This window comes from Panthera onca, chromosome D4, assembly GCF_046562875.1.
Source record: "Panthera onca isolate mPanOnc1 chromosome D4, mPanOnc1 haplotype 2, whole genome shotgun sequence".
Taxonomy (NCBI): domain Eukaryota; kingdom Metazoa; phylum Chordata; class Mammalia; order Carnivora; family Felidae; genus Panthera; species Panthera onca.
The window spans coordinates 55,602,263-55,629,222 of NC_138351.1; the positions used below are offsets into that span (position 1 = coordinate 55,602,263).

General features: G+C 39.7%; 3 protein-coding genes across 3 annotated transcripts; 1 reads left to right on the plus strand and 2 right to left on the minus strand.

Moving 5' to 3' along the window:
• Nucleotides 1-709: 709 nt before the first annotated feature.
• Nucleotides 710-12,831, minus strand: TOPORS (TOP1 binding arginine/serine rich protein, E3 ubiquitin ligase). The gene is made up of 3 exons (XM_060609528.3): nucleotides 12,488-12,831; nucleotides 10,763-10,957; nucleotides 710-4,652 (listed from the first exon to the last, which is right to left on the minus strand). Exons 1-3 carry the CDS (start codon nucleotides 12,488-12,490, stop codon nucleotides 1,722-1,724), a joined length of 3,129 nt encoding a protein of 1,042 aa, XP_060465511.2. The 5' UTR covers nucleotides 12,491-12,831; the 3' UTR covers nucleotides 710-1,721.
• TZMP1 (transition zone microprotein 1) lies at nucleotides 12,347-13,093 on the plus strand. The gene is made up of 2 exons (XM_060609531.3): nucleotides 12,347-12,533; nucleotides 12,879-13,093. Exons 1-2 carry the CDS (start codon nucleotides 12,489-12,491, stop codon nucleotides 12,999-13,001), a joined length of 168 nt encoding a protein of 55 aa, XP_060465514.1. The 5' UTR covers nucleotides 12,347-12,488; the 3' UTR covers nucleotides 13,002-13,093.
• Nucleotides 13,094-13,542: 449 nt separating this feature from the next.
• On the minus strand, nucleotides 13,543-26,053 carry NDUFB6 (NADH:ubiquinone oxidoreductase subunit B6). The gene is made up of 4 exons (XM_060609529.3): nucleotides 25,751-26,053; nucleotides 23,553-23,645; nucleotides 17,112-17,156; nucleotides 13,543-13,720 (listed from the first exon to the last, which is right to left on the minus strand). The coding sequence occupies exons 1-4, from the start codon at nucleotides 25,928-25,930 to the stop codon at nucleotides 13,652-13,654; spliced, it is 387 nt and encodes a 128-aa protein (XP_060465512.3). The 5' UTR covers nucleotides 25,931-26,053; the 3' UTR covers nucleotides 13,543-13,651.
• Nucleotides 26,054-26,960: the final 907 nt, after the last annotated feature.

A 26,960-nucleotide genomic window follows, 5' to 3' on the forward strand; every position in this document is an offset into this window, starting at 1 on the left:
TTGGCCTGAACACCTAAGAGGATGATGTGATGGTGCCATGTGTTAAGATGAGCTTTAGGTGTTTAAAAACATTGATAGGTTTTCACTAAATGTATACAAATACCACATAAAATTAAAAAATGAAATAAAATAGCATTGTCTTTAATACTTGAGAAAACTACAAAATCATGTCATAATTTCAAAGTATATTCCTTGATCAACTATGGTCTTCCCAAAATTTCTCAGTCTCAGTGTCTGAGCTTACTAAAAATTGCCAACATCAATTTTAGATTGTCATTTTAAAAGAATTTCCTATCGCCCTTATAACAAATACAAAAATGACCTACAAAGCTTGGTCCCACCTTGTCCTTTGGCTAATTTTGCCTACTTTTAGTTCTTGCAGTATGCTTCTGCCTTTGGATCTTTGGACATTTTTTCCTTTGCGAAGAACAACTCTACTCCTAGCTAACAGCTACTTGTTTTCTCAATTTCAATTCAGCTATCACTTCCACATGAAATTAGGCCCCCACTGTGTGCTCTTATAGGAAATTATGTTTTCTCTTCTGAGAATTTATGGTTTTTAATGTTTACATATATGTCCCCCAAGGACAGAGATCATATCTACTTTGTTCTATCACTGAAACCCTAAAAACATAAAACATAGAACCTGCCACCCAGCAGGCATTCCAACTTCTGTTGAACAATGAATGAATACGGTAACAAGGCAAGCTGAAGGCTACTAAATTAGATTTAATCCAAATTCTGTTCTTCCCTGGCAATCTTACATCAGGCTAGACAGAGAGCAATTTATTTTATCATCTCTAAAACAGGATAAAACATAAACATGACTACTTTGCATACAAGAACTACCAATGTAGAAGTTTGGCAAGGGTATTTTGTTTTTAATAGGCTAAATGCTACATAACTGCATTTTACTGAAGACAGAAAACAAGTATGATATTCCTTATAATCAAAGAACTAATTAAAACTGTGAAATTAAATGCAGATCATCTAAAATTTACTATTTATAACAAGTATATCCTTAACTATTTTCAAGATTTTAGCGCTACTAAAATTAAAAAACAAAAACAAAAAAAAAGGCAATACTACATAGAAAAATTTCTGGATTCTTGTAAAGTGTTACTGTTTTATTTTTTATTTTGTCGAATACACATCTGTTTTACTGGCAGTCCAGATAAACAAGTATATAAAGGAAATATTTAAATTTTCTTTTGGCAGATGTCTAAACTGTGCAGATTAAAATGCCTTAATTTAACCTGAAGAAATGGTTTTGAATCATACAAAGTTTTAAGAAGAAAAATAAAGACTGTCCAAAGGGATTCTCCTAGCTTATAACACATTTCCAGAATAACTCTCAAAAAAAAAAATTCAAAAATACTCATTGACTACTTTAAAAATATGTTGATACCATATGGCTTTATGAAATAACTTCTAAAATTTATATTTTTTTTTATTTAAAAAGGACCCCAAGTTTTAAATAAACTGCTAGCAATATCATTTTCCTCACTTAAAAGTGCATATCTCTGAGGGTGGGACATACATACTTTTTGAACAAATAATGATTTTTACAAATTTTTAACACAAAAAAAATCACTTAAAATATTTTTAAGGGGGAAAAGAGTTTTCACCAAAAGTCATCTTTAAATAGACTGCAGCAGATGAAACTGTTAACTGTTGTTTTTGTTTTCCATCAGAATTCTCAATGAGATGCTTTGGCAGTTTTAAGACATATCACGGTCTCTCCCAAGAGACACTGACATTAATGATGTCCGTGGAGATGGCAATTGCCTTGATGGCTCAGTTTGAATAGAGACATTACTGGGCTGGTTCTCCAAATCAGAGGCAAAGGTACTCTCTTCTCTTACATCAAGAGTTTGTTCAACTGAAGCTGCCTGGGATGGAATATTATCCACAGTTTTGTTGGCATTATTCAAGTTGTTATTAAGCATGGTAGTATTACACTCCGTGTCTAGGATGCCAAATTCATCTTCTATTGTAACTACATCTTTAGCTTCAAATGGTTCGAAGGGAGGAGGCAAAAACTCACTTTGTAAAGAGTCTTGAGGACCACTATTATCGCATTCTGTATCCTCCTTTACTTCAGAATCCTTATCACTATCACTGTCAATGGTAATTACAACTGGTGAGCGTGAAGCATTGTCCCCATGATGCTTCTTATGCTTCTTCTTGTGCTTCTTCTTTTTCTTTTTATGGTGTCTAGTCGTATCAGTAGCTTTCCCTTCATAAACTATCTCCACACTCAAGCTCCGGGTCCTCCTTTTTTTCCTCTTGTGTTTTGTCTCTCTGTCTGATGACCGGCTGTCTGAAAAGCTATCACTCTCATTTTTGTGGTTTCCATCTAATTTTGACGAGGATTTTTGGTAATGGCTTTCCTTTACTTTAGAAGCAAATTCACGAGAAGGTTGGGCCACTTCGTTAGTACCCTCCAAATGGCGCGTTTTGTATTTTCGTTTCCCCCCAGGCTTTTCATTTCTTACCCAATCAGGCCCTGTAGATGCAGTCTTTGATCTATTACTAGATAGGCTCCTTGATCTATGCCTTTCATAGTAGTAATACTTCCTTTCACTGTGATTATTTTTTTTCCTTGCATTTGTTCTTTCAGAAAAGGACTGAATTCTAAATTCTGGACTTGAAGATTGTCTGGAATAATGAGCTCTGGACAGAGTCCTCCTCCTGTATGATGATTCGTAGCCATCCCTGTCCTTGTTTCTACTATAGTAAGTGTACTCCCACTTATATCTGCTTCCATAATTATTTCTTAAGTAATAACGATCTCTATTTCTGCTCCGTGATCTTCTTTTACCATGATCACTGCTACGAGATCTTGATCTGCTTGTGCTTTCACTACTTAGAGAGAGAGTCTGGCTTCTTCTTGACCAGCTGCTATCTCTAGTTCTTGATCTCTTTTTGTCTCTTCTACCTCTAGGTCTGCTACTCTCCCTGCTTCTGGATCTTTTGCTTTTCATCCTTTTCTTCCCATGATGCTTTCTACGATTCTTCTGATCATGCCCACTTCTACTCTGGGAACGTGAATCTGAACTTCTTGACCTTGCCCTCCTCCTGTGTCTACGGTTATATGGGGAATATACTCTGTCTCCTCTGATAGATGAGCTCAGGTCTCTAGGAGATGACAATGATGTTGAGTGTTTCTCTTCCTTCTTCGACTTGATTCTTTTACCAGAACCACAATGACCTTTATTTATTTGCTCATCCTTTCCAAGGACAGAGCGTGGAGATGAACATCTACTAACATCACTATCACCAGAACTGTAAGATTGTTCTTGCGTCTTCACTGTCTCCATTTTCTCATAAGAGCCTAACTCCTCAGAATCAGAGGACAGTTCAACAAGTTCTGGGGTCCTCTCAGCTAGTGGTTTAACAAACCCAACAATGACACAATTATCTGAAGAAGAATCACTGTCATTATTTAGGTCTTCATTACTTTGTACTCCTTGTATCTGAGATGTAGCTCTTCCTGCTACAAGTTCTTCATCTGAACTATCAGAAGTATTTAAAAGGGAAGACATGGCAGCATGTACCTGCTCTGAGCTTGAGTAAGATGGCCCTGGAGTTTCGTCATCCCATGGTGCTTGACTAACAGTGGTTACATTGATATCCAACTCTTGGGTTTCAGCTTCATCTGGAGATATTGTTATAACTGAAGAATCAGAATGGCTACCTTCTTCATATGAAGGAGCAGGACAATCATAGTTAGCATGCTGGTCAAAAGCTGCCATGTTAAAGGGAGATCGAGCAAAACTGATAAATTCATGTATAAAATGCTCAGTCCGATTAAGTAAAAACGGTCTTAAGTCAGATACAAACTCCCGACTCTCCAAGTCATAGCGAGTAACATTACTCATGATGATGTGCTGGACAATATTCACTAAAGATCCATGAGCTCCAAAAAGAACTGTAAGTTCACGTTTTAACCAGGGGACTAATCTGTGAAGGCAAGCCGGATTTCTACGGAAAAATTCAGCTGAAATATCCCTGCAGCGACCACCATCTTCAATATTTCTAACACGAGCACCAGCACGATAGAGAGTTCGTCTGAAATTAATAATATCTTGTTCTTGAATTTTTCGCAAAGATCTTTCATCTGCAGTAGTTGGCCTCCTTATTGCAATCTGCCTCATAAGTTGAGGAATTTCACCATTTCTAGGTCTTGCTGAAATGCCTAACCCCTCAAACAGTACTCCACTATCTGGTGGAGTTGTTGTTCTTCTATTCACGGTACTACTAGGTGAATACACAGAAGTACTTCGATTTGTCATAGTTGTACGATAGCGAAATCGTGGAGCATCAGGGGTGGCAAAAGAACCATTATACGAAGGCCTCAGGACATACTCCTTGAAGTCATCTTCTGCCCTCACAGAATGGAAAATAGAATCAAAGGGCTGTTTACACAGTGGACATTCAGCTTTGTTTTTTGACCACTCCTGTACACAGCGAAAACAGAACTTATGTAAACAGCGATCTAAGTAAGACACATTATCAAATCTATCCAAGCATATAGGACACTTAGAATCAGGAGATGCATCAGCTGGTACTGTCTGTTGCAATTTGCTAGTACCAGCTTTAGGTGAAAAGTTGTCCATTTTAAATTCCTTAGCAGCTGATGCCATTATCTGTAAAAGGGAAAAAAATACATCAGTCATCTGATAAAAAAGAAACTAAACCTGGAAAAAAAAAAAGCAAATAATGACTATGAGACATTCTTTGGTGAAAGTAGTTGAGTAGCTCATTATCTTTGTAATATGCAAGGGCAGCATAGCATGGTACTTAAAACACAAGCACTAAAGTCAGGTATTTGAATCCTGAATTGAATTCTGATTCCACACTAGCAAGCGTGACTAGATTGGTGATAATAGAACCTGCATCACAGTGTTTGTGAAGATATAAAAAGCCTTCAGAGGGGCGCCTGGGTGGCTCAGTTGGTTGAGCATCCAACTTTGGCTCAGGTCATGATCTCACAGCTCGTGAGCTCGAGCCCCACGTCCAGTTCTGTGCTGACAGCTTGAAGCCTGCTTCAGATTCTGTCTCCATCTCTCTCTGCCCCTCTCCAAGCTTGTGTTCACTCTCTCTCTCTCAAAATATAAACATTAACAAAATAAAGGGGAACCTGGGTGGCTCAGTCAGTTAAGCGTCTGACTTCGGCTCAGGCCATGATCTCACAGTTCATGGGTTTGAGCCCCACGTCAGGCTGGGTGCTGACAGCTCAGAGCCTGGACCCTGCTTTGGATTCTGTGTCTCCTTCTTGCTCTGCTCCTCCCCCACTCACACTCTGTCTCTCTCAAAAATAAACATTTAAAAAAACTTTAAAAAAAATAAAAACCCTTTAGAAAAGGTACATTATCATATATAGTAAGCTTTCAAGTACTATACAGCATTCTATCTTTAATTGTTTTAAAGTTTATTTATTTTGAGAGAGAGAGAGAGAGAGAGAGAGAGAAGCAAGCATGGGGCAGAGACAGAGGGAGAGAGAGAATCCCAAGCAAGCTCTGCATGGTTAACGCTGAGCCCAATGCAGGACTCCAACTCACAAACTGCAAGATCATGAACTGAGCCGAAGTTAGATGCTTAACTGACTGAGCCATCCAGGTGCCCCTAACTTTCTATTCTTTTTCAAGAGAATTTAACAGGGGGCACCTGGGTGGCTCAGTCAGTTAAGCATCCTACTCCGGATTCCAGCTCAGGTCATGATCTCATAGTTCGTGAGATGGAGCCCTGCATGGGGCTCTGCACTGACAGCGCAGAGCCTGCTTGGGATTCTCTCCTTCTCTCTCTTTGCCCCTACCCAGACTCACTCTCTCCCACACACAATCTCTCTCTCAAAATAAATAAACTTAAAAAAAAAAATAGAGAACTAAAAAAAATTTGATATATACAAAAGAAAATCTGCCAAGAACTCATGTATCCACCACCCAGATTTAACAACTTCACATTTTTCATGGTTATTCCAAATTTTCTAAAATATCCCTTATCTTCTCCTATCCCTCTCTAGAAAACAAAAACCCAAATCACCACAGTCCTCAGTTGGTGTTATTTCCATGTATGGTTTTATATCATTGATACAAATGTCCTGAACAACACAGACTGACTTATTTTATTTGTGGAAAGTATTGGATATGCACCTTTAAAAATACCTGTAGTGACAGGCACCTGGGTAGCTCAGTAAGTTAAGCGTCCGACTCTTGGTTTTGGCTCAGGTCATGATCTCATGGTCGTGGGATCAAGCCCCAGCGGGGTTCCATGCTGGGCATGAAGCCCACTTGGGATTCTCTCTCCCTCTGTCCCTCCCCCCGCTTGCTCATGCTCTCAAAAAAATAAAAAATAAAAATAACTGTCGTGAGATAATCTGCATACCACAAAGTTCACCAGTTTAAACCAATTCTGTAGTCTTTAGTGGAATATTCTTACACACACACACAAAAGTATCTTTTAGTGAAGACTAAATGAAATATGTAAAAGCACTCAAAGGTAGTTGCTGGCTCACAGCAACTACTGCATAAACGTTAGAAGCTGTTATTATTATTACTATTTGTTACACTACTATTTTCAGTTCCTCACTGACTCCTTACAGAATCCCCTAAAAGCCTTGCTTAGATTTTATTTAATCCAAAGTCACCCACAAAGTTTCTTGAAATAATGCTTCTAGTCTCATTTTTTCCCCACAAGGATCACTAAAATCTTACAGATTAGTTTTGTTTTCTTTAAATTTATCAGTTTATGTTGACCCATAACTTACAAAATGATTTTGCCAGAGCTGAAATTTGGTGTGCCTTATATTTTTGGCTTTATCATCTTATCTCTCTTTAGCTATATTCTATACTAATCACTAAATATATATTAAATACTAGGTTCTTCCTTTATGTTTCCTGGGCCTATTATTCATCTTTATTCACCTCCTCTATTACAGGGAGTTCTATCATCAGTCAACTGCTTTCAAGTCAGCCAAACAATACAACTTTCTAAACACTGGCCATACCAAACTCTAACAAACCCGATGACAAAAATCCATGATTGTGAAATGTAACTATTTCATCACAGATTTCAAATTAAACTTGCTCATCTAGGGTATCTTAACTTTCTCCAAGACATAACTTAATAGGAAATCAATTAATGCTGAACAAATGTTTCTCCAGGGATCTAAATATTTCTAGTCCTCTATTTTCTAGACCAGAAATACAAAAATCAACACTCTACAGCATAGAATTGCAAATTGCTTAGAGCTATATAAATAATACAGTACTAATTGTTACTATATTTAAACTCTGAAACCTTAATATTGCATAAATCTCTCAGCATTTTCCCCTACTTCTAACATTTTTATTCTCCCCCAGGAAAAAAAAAAGCCTAAAAATAAACATTTTTATGATCAGAGTCTGTGCACTAGGGGAAGGAATGAAGAATGGAGTGAGAACTGGAGAGGTTCACAGAGAACCTGGACTGAAAAGCAAATTTCCCCTAAAAATAACTCTAAACTAGAGATATCCAATTAGCTCTAGATTTTAGTCTGTACACCTATGTAATAAAGGGATTACTAGACTTTTAAAAAAGACTGGTGAATTTAAAGCTAATACATTGTATCTTAGTTTATTTCTTGGAAATACAGACATTTAGTATTTACTGAACATTTGCAATTCACATAAAAATTACAACCCTGAATGCATTTATTAAAGGAAATTAGTAGGTAGTAAACTTGAAGTTCAAATAAAACAAAATATCAAGTAGGATTTGTTTTAAAAAATGGAATCTTAAGTCTTCCCTTCCCTTCCCTAGTTTTATAAGCCTGTTAACCACTTTGACAGCACAGCATAAAGCTAAAGAATGATCAGTAATGTCATTTACAATAGACAAAAAGAAAAGAGTCGTTTTGTATTTCTCAAGTATCTTTAGATATAAAGAATGGAAGTTACCAGAAACATCAAACAATGGCAATGAATGTACATCATCAAATAAGAGATTTACTCCTTCAAAAACATCACTAATGCTGAAATTAAAACATTTGCTAATGGAGCACCTGGCTTGCTCAGTCAGTAGAGCATGTGACTCTTGATCTCGAGGTAATGAGTTCAAGCTCCAATTGGGTGTAGAGATTATTTTTTTTTTTTAATTCACCAAAATATTTGCTGAGATACAAATGAGATAGAATTACCACATGACCCAGAATTCAACACCTACCCAAGAGAAATGAAAACCTATGTCCACACAAAAACCTGGATGTGAATAATCAGAGCAGCATTTGTCACAATAGCTCAAACGTGGAAACAATCCCAACAACTGATGAAAAGACAAAATGTGGTATATCCATACAATGGAATATAACTGGGCAATAAAAAGGATGAAGCACTGATAAATGCTACAATATAGATGAAAATTTTCATTAAGCTAAATGGGAAAAAAAAAACTAGTCGCTAAGACCACATGTTGCATGATGCCATTCATATGAAATGTCCAGAATAGGCAAATCTATGGATGAAAATTTATGGTGGTTGCTGGGGGAGGGAGAGAGATTACAAAGTTTATTTCTGAGATGATGAAAATGTTCAATTATAGTTGCACAACTCTGTAAGTATACCCAAAACCACTGGATTATACACTTTAAACAGGTGACCTTTATGGATGGAATATAAATTCTATTTCAACAAAGCTGTTTTAAAAATACGAATTAAGGCATAAAACAGGAATGGTTAGGAAACAGATCAAGTTTTATAGGTTTATAAATTCTGGGTTTAGGTAGCAAAGGTGGACCTGATGGTGGATTTAGTGCTTCAGATTCTAGAACCTTGTGATAAAGGTTTCTCTGTCCTCGCACTCTAGGAATCGGGACTTGAAGTTAATTTCCCCACAGGGCTAAAGATGAAATCAATTCTTCTGATCCTTTTTCCAGAACTGCCTCCCAAATTCTAAATAAACTTTGCCACCTTTAGGATACACTGATTAAACCAAACCTTCCCCAAATCTTCAAATCTACTGGCCTTAACAGAGGTAAGAATCCTTCCTATCACATTTTGGGGTAATTGCAGATATTTAACAAGTATGTATTACTTAGGGAAAATGAGTGAGAGGGGGTAAAGAATGGAGAGACTGGAGTCTATAAATTATGTCAGGACATTTAAAAATGGTGCTAATTAGGGGCATCTGGGTGCCTCAGTCAGTTAAGGCTCTGACTCTTCATTTCGGTTCAGGTCATGATCTTGAGGTTCATGAATTCGAGCCCCAAGTCAGAGAATTCCTGCTTAAATTCTCTCGCTCTCTCTCCCTCTCTGCCCCTACCCAGTTTGTGCGTGCATGCAATCTCTTTCTCTCTCTGAAAATAAATTAAGTTTATTTTAAAAAATGGTGATTACATATAGGGGAGTGATGTTATTAATTCTAATGTTGAGCCAGGGTTGAAAATCAAAGCCACTTATTAGCGGTGTGATCTGGAGGAAATTATTTCTCAAAACCTTCAAATTTTCCCAATTCTAAAATGGGTTAAATAACAGTACCCACCTGAAAAGTAGATGAACTAGAATAAGCCCCAAATATTAAAAATAATCTGGAGGGGTGCCTGGGTAGCTCAGTAGTTAAGAGTCCCACTTTGGCTCAGGTCATGATCTCATGGTTCCTGAGTTCAAGCCCCACACCAGGCTCTGTGCTGACAGCTGGGAGCCTGGAACCTGCTTCAGATTCTGGGTCTCCCTCTCTCTCTCTGCCCCCCAGCTCATGCTCTCTCTCAAAAATAAACAAACATTAAAAAATAATAATAAAAATAAAAGTAATCTGGGTCTTACCTCTTATGACCTTAAAAACCACTGTACCTCTCTGATCTGCAATTCAGTTCCCAAGGATCACATGGATCTTACAGGATCTACTGACCAGAAGCTATGAATTTTAATTCCAATTCCAGCCATAAAAAAAACCTGCTCGGGAACCATTTCCTTCTAAAGCCACTCACTCCAGGTAAGCATTACTGCTTTGGCTGCCTAAAGCTTTTAATTTCATTGACTAAAAAAATAAAAAAGACCCCAACCTTCACCATTAACTTAAATCTCAGATAACTATTAATTTATTCTAAATAATCTTGAAAATTACCTACCAAAAATTCTATTCTCTTTTGCCTTTAAAACATTGTTTGCTTCATCTCAGTACGGCTCCCTACGAGGAAAGCTGCACTGACTGGATGGTTGGAAAAACCACAGGCAGGCGAGCCCAACCCACAATGTGTAACACAGCACAGACAACTCCAATAGTCACGGTGATAGTGGCTTCCTCGGGGTGAGAACTGCCACTCGCCAGGATCGCTGATAAGCACCACGTGCATTACATAATCACAACGAACTAAAACACATTTACTCCTATTTTACAGACAGGCGGAGAGATTAGGGAACCTAATCTCTGGCAAAACCTCTGATAGTGGCGATGCCACTAGTGAGACGCGAACGTTTTGTTTTGTGTGGGGTCCCCCACCCCCCGCCCCCAAGAGCAAGCTTTTTTCCAGTACACCGGTAGGCTCGCGCCCCTCGGGAGAGGTTCCAGGAAAGGCAACCCTTCCCCGCCCACCCGCACAAATCCACAGGTGCGCCACCAGAGCCGCCAGCCCGCCCGCCGGGAGCCCCGCCCCGCCGAGGCCCGGACGGCCCCTCAGGCCCCGATCGCAGCTCCCTGGTCCCTGGGCCTCGTTCCAGGCCAGGAGCGCCGGCTAGCCCAGCCCTTCCGACCTCCGCGCCCCATTGTTTCGGATCTTTCTCACCTCGGAGGATGCCGGCGCAGGCCCGGCTGGGGCGCCCGTGCCAAGCTCCCGGCGGCCCAAAAAGCTAGGTCGATGACGGCAGGATCCGCGAAGGCGTACTCGACGACTTCTCCGCCGGCCCTCAGGAACGGGAGCAGGCGGGGGCGCTTCACCCTCCTCGCGAGACAGCGGAGACCCCGGCGGCTGCTGCGACCCCTGTGACGTAAAGCGCTCATCACCAATGGCAGCTTGGGGGGCGGCGGCAGAAAGCGAGACCCACTCCGCAGCCCCCCGCGCGTCAAAACACAACACCCGCGTGCGTAACGCATGCGCAGTAGAAGGGCGCCGGCACCGAGGGCGGGGCCTAAAAACTCTCGGCCGAGCCCCGGCCCTTCCCCCATCGTCGCCTCCACTCCCCGAAGGGGAGCTCTGAGATCCTTCCAGGCACAAATCATTACTATCACCGTCATTCTTGTGATCACCAGTTTCTGGGGGTTACAGGCCCACTACTTAATTTTCGTATTTAACTTACCCGAAAAACACGATAACCAGCTTGGTTTCATTTAAACCTCACCAAACTCTGCGAAAAGTTACTAAAATTACCTCTAGTTGTAAACATAAAGGAACTGAGTTATATGGAGGTGAAGTGACCGCCTCCGGTAGCACAGCTAGGAAATAACACTGGAATTCGAATGGAATCCAAAGCCAGAGCCCAACCAGTGTCCTACGCAGTCTTCATAAATCTACTCCAGTCTAAGGATAAACAGGGATTACCTAAAAAAACAGGACCTTGAAATCTTCCCAAAACTGGTAACGTTTTTTTCTCAAAAGAACACTTTTCCCCTTCCCCGTATCTGGATTAAAACGCTCTTTAGGTGATACCTGAGATGTATAGACACAACGTCTGAGCCTAAAGCGGCCCATTGCTCCACTCTACCCACAGGCCTCAGATGGGAGCGTCCCAAACATTCTCAAGCTAAACTTGGTACAACGGCCCAGATACAAAATGCTGTCTTTGGCTTAATATCTGATAATGTGCTACCGTTCTAAACACATAACATACGCTCAAAAAGACACTTGTTGATCGGCACGTACATTATGCCAGGTAATGCGCGCTACGTTATTTCTTCTTAGAAGTATCATTTACATTCACAAGCCACTAAGTTCTCAAAGACTGTTTTCTGGCAGAAGGGCTCAATTAACAGGGACTCCCATAACGATTTGTCCCTGTGTTATATAAAAATGGGTAACACTCTTATTTAAGCCAATGATGAATACACGAACGTCTATCTGTATCATGTGGAAACAAATGCGGGAGGAAACGTTAATCCCTCCAGCGTCAGAAACCAATGTAGTATTTAAAATAAGGATTATTTTTTCAAATAAATTTTTAAATGCACAAGACGGTTCATTATCTTGCATGAATACAGCACTGCAACTGAAAGACCGGTTGTTAAGGCACGCCCATCTCTCTAACTAAAAAAAAAAAAAAAGCCATTTTCAACATTTTCTCCTTTATCTCATCCCCTCCCCGCACCCCAAGCTGGCCCGCAGATCACGTGAGCCTGTCCCCAGCTCCGGGCGGAAGAGGCCGGCCCAGCTGAAGGGAAACGCTCCTGGAGGCGAGGGGCGGGCGCTGATGCCCGGCTGCAAGATGGCCGCCACCGCTCGGCAGCCGCCGCCCCGGAGGTTACTCTAAGGCCCGCAGTTTCCCTCCGTTCCCGCTGAACGCCGCAGCCTCCTTACCATGAAGCCAGTGAGTCGCCGCACCCTGGACTGGATTTATTCAGTGGTAGGTCCCTAGTCTGGCGGGGCTCCACGGTGTCGACTCCCTAGGCCCGCAGGCGGAAGGACCCCTATTTCTTCAGCGCCCACAAACTCTAAAATCCATTCCTGTATTAAGGATTTTACTCTCACCTCGACTCCGCCTCTTCCTGGAAGACACGCTCTTCCGCTTCTTACGTAAGGGCGGCTGGGTGTACTCGCCTCCGGAACCCTTTATTCCAGTTGTTCACTGTAATTCCCACCTTAGCAACGTACACGGCAACCTGTTGGGGCGAGGGGAGGGAGAAAAGTACCACTTACAGTAACTTTTTTTTTTTTTTTTGCTCTTATTCCCCATCTTGCATTTTTGTAGTTGCTTCTCGCGATCGTATTGCTCTCCTGGGGATATGTCATCTATGCATCAACAGTAGTCGCACGACGACAGCTAAGCAAGAAATACCCAGACAAAATCTTGGGGATGAATGAGAATTTGTAATTCTTCTGGATTTAATTCTGTGCATATAGTTCTTTACCTCATGCTTATATGACACGTGTGTATATTTAAAGTAAAATCCATTATGCAGAGTTTCCAATTTTTGTTTCGTATAAGTGCTTTATAATAACCACTAATCTAATTTTCACAGAGGTTTGTCTTTTACATTCTTATATAAAACCTAGATCTGACAGCATGGGAGAACTGGATCCTAAGTAGAATGACCTGTTTTTCCACCTAGAGTTTCTAAAGTACCTCTTTTAAAATGCCTCAGAAAGTCTTCTTTAAAACAAATTGTGTGGAATTGTCGTTCTTATATTTGTTTATTGCAACATTTCATTCTGTTGCACACCTTCACATAAGATTAGGTTAAGTACTGAGCAAGAAAAAAATATTATGTGACTACTTTTCTACATCCTGTTTTTCAAGAAGAAAAAGGTGATCGCTCATAATATTTTTTTTTAGCTTGTCAAGTTTTTATTTATTGTTAAATAATTCAGAGTTGCAAACTGTACAATATTTGGGAAGAAAATGACAACACATATCTCAGAGTAAACTTTATTAAAGTTACTTTTCCAGAAAATATATTCAGTAAATACAGTAATGCAGCAACAAACTTGGGCTCATATGCCTTTGAAATTTTAAAGTAATCTTCAGTGATGCTGATCAGGAAATTCTTTCATTGGTGGAATTACTTCTCCAGTCTCCAGAATTGTATCACCCTAAAAAAACAAAGATGAATTAGTAGAAAAATCTTGCCTGCAGAGGTGATAGTTCCACTTGGTCAGACCTCACATGGAAAATGTAGTTCGGTTCTGACATTCACACTTTGAAAAGGACTTAGACAAAGTAGAAGCTGTCAAAGATGAGCAATATTCAAAATCTTAAGGTATAAGTGAAGGGGAAGCATAAGTGAAAGAAGTATACGGGAAAGTTTCACTCAAACAAAATGTCCAGAAAGGGCATGAAAGTGGTCTTCACAAAGTGACAGAGATGTTTATTTTGCATGGCCCCAAGAAAAAGGAAAAGCCCTAAAAAGAAGTTATGTATTCCCAGCAACTGAATGTGTTAGGCAATCACCAGTTTACCATTAGGCTCAGATATGAGGGACAGAATGCGAACTTTGCCAGGGTAGCTGGTTCAGGCATCTTTTCAAACCTAAATACAATCTATGTGGGAGAAAGAGCATGGGCTTTGGAGCCAGAACCAGGTGGTAAGAATCCTGGAACCTTCACTAAGAAGCTGTGTAATTTTAGGCAAATTACTTAGCTTTAGTTCCAGCTTTGTGTTTTAAAATAGATTCTGTCAGTCTCACAGTCCATGAATAACTGGGTAGACTAGAATTACCCCAACCCCACCCTTGCCATTCCTTGACCTGCTAATGTTCAGGACTGTTATCTGATGAAGAAATACACTTTTACTGTTGAAGTCATTATACATTTGGGGGGTAGTTTGTTACACAGTTAGCATTATCCTAACACAGAAATTAGTACCCTGAAGTGGTACTAATGCCACTGTAATAAAAATCGAACCAATCTGCACTGGCTGAACAGTGGAGGCAAGGAAATGGCATGGGAGGCTAAAAGATGGAAACAAAGGCAGTAGTGACTTGGAAGCAGAGCCTCTAGTGAATTGAGGTCTTAGGAGAAGTAGCTGAAAAAAGTTACAGTATGTCTTTGATTACTACCAGCTGCCTTGGGAACGTACTTTAAGAAACTGGAGCTTAAGCAAAAAGTGGCTGATTTAAGAGGAGGAATAAAAATGGAAAGAATAAAAAAATTCAGGACCTTGCAGTATTGGAAAATCATACTGCTTCTGAATCTCTAAACACTGAGAGCTAACACTGAAGAGATCCTGAGATCAGAGACCCAGTAAAACTCAATAAACAGAGGAACTCTCCTATGGCAAAGTTAAGATCTTGAATCAGTGTCTCAGATGTCCTCCACACAGTTGCCATGTAGTTGAAGATGCAGTTGCATGAACATCAAAGAAATGAGAGAATTTCGTAACTACACAAAGCACAGATGCATAGAGGACTGACTAGAAGCAAATGGGCTCCCATCACGTATTTTTCTTTCCATACCTACCAACTGTTTTGGGAACTGGATGGTCAAAGAAGCCAAACATATAGGCAACAAAAGCCTCTGGCACTCAACCTTAAGCAGAAGGCAGATTTTAAAGGCTGTTTAAACCCTAAGAGCATACTTCCCAGTATGCATTTGAGACATGGTCTAGGTTGATAATGGAAAAGAAAACAAAACAAACCCTAAACAAAGCCAGGGGCCAGGAAGAACAACGAACAAAGGTATTCCTTCCAGAAACAAAATTAGTGCCCATTCAGGTAACTTACTGCACACGGGGGGTTAGGAGTCTTCATGTTTGATCACTGGCATTTCAGAATTGCCAAGAACTAGTGACTGCTCTACTGTCCGAATTCCACCACTGAACAATGGGTGGCAGGGGTTAAAGAAGGGATACGGTTAAGTAACCTTCTTAGTTCACTAATCCTCAGATCTCCAAGAGAAGTCACATCTAAACCTACCAGATACTACTGTGCAACATCTGGAGATCATGCATTTGGGGCTGGTTGCGGTGATGGTATGGGACTGCGGGATTTCTTTCCAGAAAGGAACTGTGTTTTATGTGTAGGGAGAAGGAAGCAAAGAGCTATTCAGTAATGAGAAGGGTGGACTGGCACTGACTCCAAGCATGGTAGGCTGGGAAATATAAAAAAGCACAGAGATCTGTGGAACAATAACTGAGTTCTGGACAACAGCATCTGAAGAGAAGTGATGTAAGCTACTTCCAAGGTTAGACCTTAAGATCCTCCTGAGATATCCACCCCTCTCTTTCCCTGACATGATCTTTAGAAGCTCATATTCCAGATGGCATACCCATAAGGTTGTGGAGGACTGCCTGATGGACATCAGTCTGTGCTGTCAGTAAGAAACAGACCGTTGATTTGTTAAGCCACTGACATCTGAGGGTTAGTGCCTATCCTATTCTAATATATGTACAAATGATCATTCTTTAAGTCCTCACAGAGGAAGCTTCTTAAAGGGATCAATGGCACAGGAACAAAGAACCACAGTGGCAAAAAAACAAAACAGAACTAGGCATGCTAAATGCTCCGTAGCATTTAGGAGACCATCACTTTGGTCTTCTAAAAAGAGCCTCACCCTTCTTTTCTTTTGAACAGTACTAGCAAAATAAATAATAAACAGATATGTCAATGGAAGATTAAATAAATTACCCAACTGATGAAACTAGTAAGATAATTTCCTGTTTTGAGACTACATAGGCCCTGACACACATTAATTATACACAATGAAATATAGAAGAAATTCCCTATTTCCAACTGAAGGGTTAGCCAATTTTGGTGGTTCACCCTAAAATTCCCTTCTTGCAGACGATAATGGATTATTGTGACTGTGTCATTTGGTTGAATCAAGAACCAACACAGTTCTTTTTTTTAAAGTATAGAACTTAGAGATTGATGGTAGTTCATTATCTATGACTAGAAATAGGACAGAACATAATCTGTATTTTGCCATGCTAAACAATAACCTCACAGACAACCAGTAAAAATACCAACTGTTGGTTAAGTAATATTTTAATGCTGAAAACACTCATTTTAAATTAGGATAATAGCTTACATATTTACATCCCAAAACTTAAAGTACACATTCATTAACACATTTTAAATTCACAGATGGAGAGGTTAAGGTCAACTGCCCGAAGAAATGATAGTTTGGAATTACTGAAGGAGGATTTCAGTTGCTGTTACTATGCCCAAGTGTCTGCTCAGGCTAGTGCCCTAAGTCCTCAACTCTACATGAAACAGGGTACCAGTGAAAAACTGTTGGTACCTTCAGTTCACTTTAGGACTACAAAGGTCATACAACAAGTTTTATAGCCAGCTTCAAAAGAAATGTTTCCACCTCCCATTTTCAACTGTACCTTCTGCCTTATAATATTTCCTATTTTTTCTTTACAAGAATATACAAAACAGGCACTTACAATGACAGAGGAAAGGAACATTTTAATGATCACTTAGGGAGAGAAAGAAGAGAGAAAACTAATAAAAGAAAAATCAGAGACATTAAGACTTACTGGGAATATTCTGGGCTTCCTTTCAACAATGGCATATGGTTTTGCCTGCAATAAAAGTAATGCTCTGTTAATTATGGTTTTAGAGTTTCTTCTAAAATAAATCATATTCCAGATTTTTAACTTAAATCCCAAACTTTCACCCAACTCCACACTCATACGTTCAATTGTTTACTCAAGATCTTTACTTGGCTATCTCTACTCGTCATCTCAAACTTAACCAGGTCCAACTTGTAACATCTCTCCCAAATGGGGGACCCAAATGGTCCCCTATTGCAGTAAATGGCACTTTTGTTTTCCCAGTTACAAAGACCAAAAACCTCAATTCCTCAGCAGATCCTGTTGAGTTTATAATGTTGAGATTATATCTTGAATCCAACTGTTTCTCACCACCTCTAGTACTACTACTCTTGTTCAAGCCTCTATCACTTTTTTCACCTGCTAGTGTCCCAGCATTGGTGCATGCCTTCTTAGTCTGTTCCCAACACAGAGGCAGAGTGATTCTTTTAAGATGTACCAATCTTCTGCTTAAAGTTTGGCAATTTCTACAGCAAAGGCCAAAGTCCTTGCTGTGATCTCTAAGACCCTACACAATCTGGCCCTTGGTTACCTCTCTGATGTCTCTCTGCTTTCTCTGTATTGTAGCCACAGTGGTTCCTTTGCTATTCGTCCAATCAGCTGGGCCTGCTTGTGCCACAGGGCCCTTATACATTAATGATTCCTCTACCTGAAATGCTCTTCTAGATACCTGCTTGGTTCATATCCTCATTAATTTATGTTTCTCTGCAAACAGCACTTCCCCACAGAGGCCTCATCTTACTCTGCTTAGTTTTCCTTCTATAGATTTATAACCTCCTATAACATTACATGCCTCTTTGTTTATCTATTTATTGCCAGTCTCCAAGACTAAACAGTTCATGAGGGTAGAGAATCTGCTTTGTTCACTGCTATATCCCTGTGTTTAGAACAGTGCCTTGCATACAAGAGATGCTAAATAAATGTTTGTTAAATAAATGTATTTATTAAGTATATACATTTGCACAAGATACCACACCAACAAAATTTTACTAAAAGATCATTGACATAATGTAAGACTAAAGGAAACTAGAGCCAAATGCAGGAGATAAACTCAAAATACAATGTAAATGCATTAAAATGTCTTTAAGTACTGTGGCCAGAGGCAAGAAAACATTGAAATGTGCCTCGAAAGAATGTAAAATTCAGTTAGTCACTAAAGGTGTTAGCTGAAGCAAACTGGCTGCAACATTAATGAGGATGCAGACCTGCCCAAATCCAGAGGAAGAATAAGGTAAGGGAGAGGCCTTGGGACCTCTAGTAACAAAACCTTTAACTAATCATGTCCATTTGTGGCTCAGGAAAAATCACCTGGAAGTAGGACTACCTCAGATAAGCAACCATACTAATGTCATGAATTGTCAACCCATAACTGCAGCTTGTTAAATTTACTTCTCTTAGGAGATAAATGTCTTTTCAATCCTAGAAAAATTTAGTTAAATATAGACATAACAAAGATTAAACCTAGAGTATAAACAAGTAAATGTCAAATTTAGTAGGTTCTTAAAGCATGGGCATAATCCATATACAGCAGTCTGTTATTTAGAACATGTGTAATGTTTAAGGTAATCAGTCTGGCTATTAGAGGTTCTAAAAAATCAGTTTTAGGATCCTGGTTAAAATGGATAATTGATTTAAGCTTGTGATTGTGAGTTTCAAAAGATTTTGCTTCTTAGGGTCATTAATTTGCCCTATATATGCTTAAAAATATAATTCAACATATAAATACAAATGCATAAATGCAGCTTAAAACATATAATATAGTATATTTGTAAGTGGAATTGTTTTAGTTGAGTTCAACTTGAATTAATCCAAACATAGTAAGAAGAAAGGAGACTTCACATTTTACTAGATGTACAAATAGTTTAATAAAATTTTAAAACCGAGTTTAAAGAATTGTTTTTAAATTTGAAACTAACAAAATGAATTTTAATTTATATTCCAGGTAACTGTGAACAGTTCTTTCTGCGCATAAAAACCACTCTTGGATGTTAAAAAAAACTTGCACTGACAAGAAAGTAGTAACATTTTTTTCTTCCGTAGAGTCTTGCATGTTGAGACAGTGAAAAAAATAACAGACATATAATGATATGAAATGGGCTATGGACTTGAAGATGAACATAAATATAAAATTTTAAGCCCAGCAACAAGAGAAACATAAGCTATACTCTTACCCTTAGACATATACATTTGTTAGCCGCCACCCCCCCCCCTCGCCCCTTAACAGTTGCAGAAAGATTTTCTGTTGGTTTACAAAGTGAAAACACTAAACTCCAACTCTAATTCCCACTAGCCTCCACTAATTTCATGTTTCTAACACAGAAGACAGGCCATGTCTACTTGGATATCCCTAAAACTGATGTGGCAGCACATGCTCCCACACAAATTTACTCCTTTCCAAAACACTACTTAGAACTTCCAAGGCTAGAAATTCTAGTCACAAGTGTCTCTGAACTTTGGTCTCATCCCCAACTTAACTTGAGCTATGTCTTCTTTAAAAAATGTCTTCTGGGGCGCCTGGGTGGCTCAGTCAGTTAAGCGGCCGACTTCGGCTCAGGTCATGATCTCGCGGTCCATGAGTTCGAGCCCCGCGTCGGGCTCTGTGCTGACAGCTCAGAGCCTGGAGCCTGTTTCAGATTCTGTGTCTCCCTCTCTCTGACCCTCCCCCGTTCATGCTCTGTCTCTCTCTGTCTCAAAAATAAACGTTAAAAAAAAATTTTTTTTTTAAATGTCTTCTGCCTCTACTTTTCTTTTTCATTCCTGCTGTCTATCTTCACCCTAACCAGATTCTCATCAACTAACACCTACAAAACTGCAACAGAGCCTTTAGCTGATTTGCCTGATTTTGGTACTTTCCTCCCTCCAATTACCCCATCATATCAATGTGTTTTTTTTTTAGGTTTTCCTAAATATAGCACTTTTACCAATCACTATTGAAAATGGAAAGCTTCTCACTGCCTAGCAGATAAGGTTTAACCTCCTCTGCCTAGCTTTCAAGAGTTTCCACTAAATGGTCCCAGCCCACTGAGCCAAGAGACCTGCTATTCCAGTTGCCTCCTCAGTCTTGGGTAGATATGATATGCACACTACCGACTCCTTATCTTTCTTTCTAGCTAGGATCTTTTCTCTTCCATACTCTTACCCAAATCATACCCATCTTTCAACCTTACTATAAACTCTTTAAGGTCAGAAAGTTTATCTTGTATATTCTTTCCAGAGCAATAAAGGAAGATGATATACTAGGCACTAAGTTTTTGTTGATTAATGAACATAATCTGCTTAGTGAAGAGAACAAAAATGATGTCAGCAATCAGAATTTAAAGAGACCATGCAATCAAGAGAGAACAAGTCATGTTAAAGGGAATTTTCTGAGAATACCAATTATTTATTTGACCCTCCTTTCAACATGCTAACAGAAAGCAAACCTCAATTGGATTATCTACAATTTGTTTAGGCAGTCCCTAACTTTTGTTTTATCTTGAAGTAATTCTGTACTTACAAAAAGCTGTAAGAATTATAAAAATAGGGGCGCCTCTCAGTGGTCCAGCCAGTTAAGCATCTGACTTTGGCTCATGTCAAGATCATGTCATGATCTTGCAGTTCATGCGCATCAGGCTGTGTGCTGACAGTGTGGAGCCTACTCAGGATTCTCTCCCTCTCTCTCTGCCCCTCCCCTACTCTCTGTCTGTCCCAAAACAAATAAATAAAACTTAAAAAAAAAAAAAAAAAAAGAATTATAAAAATAATTTTTTCCTGAATCACTTCAGTAAGCTGCAAATATTACTTTAATATTGCCTACAAATAAGAATGATATTCTTTTTTTTTTTTTTTTTTTTAATTTTTTTTCAACGTTTTTTATTTATTTTTGGGACAGAGAGAGACAGAGCATGAACGGGGGAGGGGCAGAGAGAGAGGGAGACACAGAATCGGAAACAGGCTCCAGGCTCCGAGCCATCAGCCCAGAGCCTGACGCGGGGCTCGAACTCACGGACCGCGAGATCGTGACCTGGCTGAAGTCGGACGCTTAACCAACTACGCCACCCAGGCGCCCCAAGAATGATATTCTTAAAATAATCACAATACAGACATCAAGATCAAGAAATTAATCTGTTTCATTATTGATACATTACTACCTTCTATCTAGTCTAAAGAACCCATTCAAATGTTACCAACTGTCTCAATAATTGTTTGGAATTCTCAGAAAATCCTCTCTTACAGAACTTGTTCTCCATTGTGGTAGGCTCTAAAATTCTGAATGCCAATGCCATCTTTGTTCTTTTAACTAAGCAGATTATGCCATCAATCAACAACTGCATTCAGCTGACATGCCTCTTTAAGTCTTCAATCCAGAACAAATCTTCAGTCATTCTTTAACTTTCACAATCTTGATACTTTGGCAGGTAACAAGCCAATTACTACACAGAGAGGTCCCTCATTTTTGTCTTATGATTAGATTCAGGTTATACATTTTTGGCAGGAATAGCACATGCTTGATGCTGTTTTCTCACTGCACCCTATCAAGCAGTACACATTTCCAGTCTGTCCCATTAGTTGCAACAAATAAGTATGGTGAAGATAACCATACTTTTGAGTTTAACGTTAGCAACTTTTTGATGTTCTCTGGCTGAAGAAAATGTTACTTTGATGATTCTCAAGTGGTGACTTTTCTAATTGTATCAGTCCTTGTCCATTTAATATTTAGCAATCTACTGTACAAAAAAATGGTCTCCTCTACCCATTTATTAATTTTTTGTATGTGTGTGCACTCATGGTTTTGCATTTTATTTATTCAGTTATAACTAACTATCATTAGTTATTTTTTTTAATGTTTATTCATTTTTGAGAGAGAGAGAAAGAGCAAGAGACAGCATGAGTGGGAGAGGGGAAGAGAGAGAGAGGGACAGAGGATCCAAAGTGGGCTCAGCACTGGCAGCAGCACGCCCGATGTGGGGCTTGAACTCACAAACCATGAGACCATGACCTGAGCTGAAGCTGGACACTCAATCAAGTGAGCCACCCAGGCGCCCCTATCATTAGTTATTTTGATGCTCACATTGTCCTGCGGGAGTGCGGATGAGTACAATAAGTTCACTTTGTACTTTTCCTGCCCCAGCTCTGGAATTGGCCATTTCTCCAAAGAGCTCAGGATCCTTTCAGTGGAGAATTTAGAAAATAAGACCAGGCTGCTAGATATGTTAATTACCATGTGGTAGCACAGCAACCATGCCTGTCAGTGGACAGACCTAGGGAATACCCACATTTATATACAGAATTCTGTATCAATACACATTAAAAACCTTGAGTTTACACCAAAAATTCCAATTCCGTTCCAGTACCGCAGGGTTTTCTATCTTTCCACGTGTGTAAGTCCCTTTTCTGACATGAGAATTCCGGGTCTCATTATCATCAATGTATGTACTTATTTGAATCATTCTCCTATAACCAATCTCCTGTCACTACCACCACACTCCAGTATAAATAACCTCACCTCATTCCAGTCCTGAGATCTTACTATAGATTGCCTCCTCCATCATTGCCCCAAACCACCTTTCTTCCAGATGTCCTCTTCCCCTTGCTCAGGTTCCAATATCCTACCCAAGGTTAATGACCACTGCTGCTCTCCAAACAAGTATATTCACCAACCTTCCCCCTCCCAACTTTCCCTCTTCCCAGGACCCAGTATCTTCAGTGGGTACAAGAATGCCCCATTCACTCTATTTGGGTTATGACATCCCATGCTGGGCAGCCACCACTCCTCTCCCCTCCATGCCACTCCCCCAAACGCAATCCTTCCTCACCCTGCCTTGGATCCAACACCCTATACCAGACTATCCCTCAGCTTTAAAATGTGGCAACTGGCTCAGTTCAATCACTACATGCAAGATCTTTTCATGACAAAGTTCAAGCTTTTGGGCATCATGGATTCTAAAGAAAGAAAATCGTGAAAAATCAGATAGAATGAAGAGAAATGGAATGATGACAAAGATAACCTTTGTCTGATTTGAATTGTATCTTATATCACATCTATGTTCAAACAAAGGAGCAGAAATTCTTTTCTTGCTTCCTACTTGGAACCCCAAGTTCACACCAGTATTATTAGGTCAACTACATTCTGATCATTTAAACACTATTTTTATGAGAAAACTCATTTCACATTGTAATCAACTAATATAAAGATTAATTTTTTGAAAAACCATACTTAAGTTTCATTAAACCTTTCACCTAAAAGGGTTCAAAGTAGTTCGAAACCAGTTATAAGTGCAGATTATTTCCACTAAGTAAAGCAGGGTAAGGCATGCCCACATGGGAAATAATTTTGTATAATATCAAAAATAAATTTTGAAAAATACATACTTAAAACATACTTACATTCACATGATATTTGATATAATAATGAATAATCCAGGCAGGTATAAGTACATGAGTAAAAGCAAAGATACTGTGTCCATATGCCTTATAAATCTGGAGGGAAAAGAAACATACATAAACAGATATCCCATTTTTTTTATGTCTGTGGCAGGAAAAAAGCATCAATGATATAATAATGTCATGATTATTTTTAAATGCCTACATACTACATATTTACTACAGTCTGTAATTAACCTCACCCACTCAAATATTTTTATTAAACACAGGGCCTGCTAGGGGATATCTACAGAGTTCAGAGCAAACAAGGCTTAAGACAAGCAACATTTTGCAAAGCTACAGTAAGATATTTATAGATATATAGAGATTTTAAAGACTACAAAAAAAATCCTTAATATAAGCTTGTTAGATAAAACATGGCAAAAATAATGAAAGAATAATTTTAATTGATTTAACTAGAGTAATCAAACCTACAGAATTTTTCAGGTAAAGTCGATTTACTTATCAATTTCAGACATCCATAGTCAACACACATGCATCATTCTAGGTGTAAGACAGACAACCTTGAGCACACCAAAGCTCGAAAAAGAATGTTTTACATATTGAGACGGGGTGTTCCAAGCTCACTTTGAGATGCCTTCAGAACACTATCTTAAAAGAGAAAGGCAAAATAGAGGTAAAAATGGAATTTTTCCATGACAGCCAATTTGACTGCAACACACCTATCTTACCAGGGAAAGGACTAACTAGACTCTAGGTATTACAGTACATCTGATTATGGAAGAAAAATTAACTCAAAGGAAGGTAAATCAGACTTCAACAATCATTTACTTCCTTTCATCGCTGGCTGATGGGTGGAATGTCAACTTCCAACCAGGTAGCTGCCAAAATCAACAAGTAGTGTCAGGGATACAAAGGGTGAAAGGAGGGTTGAATCAGAATTTAATTTTACCACCATAAATAAGTATCTAATACGACTTTCTGAGAAAAATGTGCACAAGACTTGGTAGCACAGGAAGAAGTAGATACACGTGGATCTCAATGTGAACTCCTTCAATTCTTGGCTCTGTGACTATGGGTAAATCATTCAATTTCCGTAGGCCTCATTTTCCACACATTTAAAATAAGGATTAGAAGTAGTGTCTACCCGGGACGCCCAGGTGGCTCGGTTGGTTAGGCCTCCGACTTGGGCTTGGGTCATGATCTTACAGTTTGTGAGTTTGAGCCCTGATGGCTCAGAGCCTGGAGCCTGCTCCAGATTCTGTCTGTCTCTCTCTCTCTCTCTCAGCCCCTGCTCACACTCTGTCTCTCTCAAAAATAAATAAACACCAAAAAAAAGAAAAAATTAAAAAGAAAAAAAAGAAGTAGTGTCTACCTTACCTTACAGAAGTAAAGAAAGTAACACATGAGAAATGCTCAGCAAAATCCAAGGCAGAAAGTAAGCACCCAAGTGTTACTTAATAGTATTATTACCATTATTATCAGCCAATGTTACAGCTTTTTGAAAGCAATTCTGAGATATAGTGTTCATCACTTAAACTAATGTAATTTAATGAATAACTTCAAGAAAGTATCCAGAGACCCTTAAAATAAAGACAGCTCTTAAATGAGTGATTTTCTCCAGTGTGAAGTCCAGAAATGGCATTTGCAAATTAAACAATATGTCAGAAGTACATAGTGGTTGTTCAGAAGGGTGGCTCTTGAATATTACTCAATAAGCATACAAGTAGGACTCTTATCTTTTATGGTGATCACATGGGGGCTGTACTACCAGTTAGGGAGTCATTGTGCCTTCTGGTCAGTTGGGTGTAATGTTAGTATCTATAACCTCAACTTTTAAAAAGCAGGCAGGTGTCTTTAAATACTAAAATCACATAATTTTCACTCAAGGAATCCTCCTATCATTCTGTAAAACCTAAGCAAAGATTCGCCTCCTTCTCATCACACATGAGAGCGAAAGGACTCTCCCGAAGCCATGCACACTCCTGAACTCCAGAACTCCCAGCCCAGGACTCTTGGGACAAGATAGCGTCCCTATTAAACCTGAGTCTCGGTTGAACCTGGTTCTCCCTCAGGAACTACGGGGATTTGCGGGCCCAGAGTGATGTCGGTCCTTGGTGTGTCTATAATGAGCAGGCGTCGAGCGGCCAGGCTGGGGGTCGCGGCGGGGTGTATCAGTGCGAGGATGGTTTGTCACTCACCACCTTCTTCCAGGGGGCCTGGTCCTGCAAAAACTTATTCCAGAATCTCTCCATAGGCCACACCCTCTGCGGGGGCAGCACCGGCTCCCGGGGGCTCAGTTCTTGGTCCTTTAGCCATCGCCTTCTCAGCTCTCGGAGCTGCTGCAGCCGCAGTTTCTCATCGGGCGTGTACCCCGACATGTCGCCCCTGGTACCGAGGCAGGACACGGCGCTTCCCCGACCAGGGTCTTCTCACTTAGGCGCGCGCCACCCGCCTTCTGAGGCGACCTTGCGCGGACGTTCGGGAGCGGCGCACCGTTATGACGTCACTCTGGTCCTGCCTCCGCAGCGGCTCCAACCTCGGCGCAGGGGCTGGGCTTGCACGAAATCTTTATCCGCCCAGGTTACTTGCGGGTGGGTGGTCGGTGCGCCTTAGTTGTGGGCGGAGGGGGGGGGGGGAAAGTGACGAAAAGAAGCAAGAGAGGTAGGAGGGCTAGAGTGGTGTGCTGAGACTTGGAAGGATGAGAATATGTGATTCAGTGAATGGGACGTCCAAATGCAAATTCTTCACTTCCCTCTCCCACCTTGGTACTCCTCTTCCTATGACTATACTTGAGAGTCTGTGGAGAACGTTACTTCCGAGTTTAAGTGCCAGCTGTGTCAGTGACTGGTAAAGTGACCTTGAGCAGTCTCAATCTGTTTCTTTATCTATATGAAAAGAATGTGCACGAATATTCACAGCAGCACTATTTACAATAAAATACTGGAAATTCCTCAGTGGTGGGCTGGTTGAAGAAATTATGGTGCAATAATGCAATTCTCTGGTCTATACACAACTGTAGAGTGATCTCTAGAATCTACTGTTAAGTGAAAAAAAAAAAAAAACTAAGTGGAGGGAAGTGTATATAGTATGCTACCTTTTATCCAAAAAGAAAAATTTAATTTTCAATTAAATTTGAAAAATAATGTGAAAGAAACTATTGCTATTGGGGGAGAAAGGGAATAGGATAGAGGAGATAGGGATAGAAGCTAGGCATCTCGGTATATATCCTATGTAACAGATTTGACTCTAGAACCATGTAAACATTTTATACTTTTGTAAAACAAAATTAAATTTACAAAATCTCCTCTAACAATCAAAACTAAAAACACATGAATCTAACTGATCTGCCAGGTGGCATAATCCCCAAAACACACACCATTTTGAGTAAATTTAATCCATCAAATTACT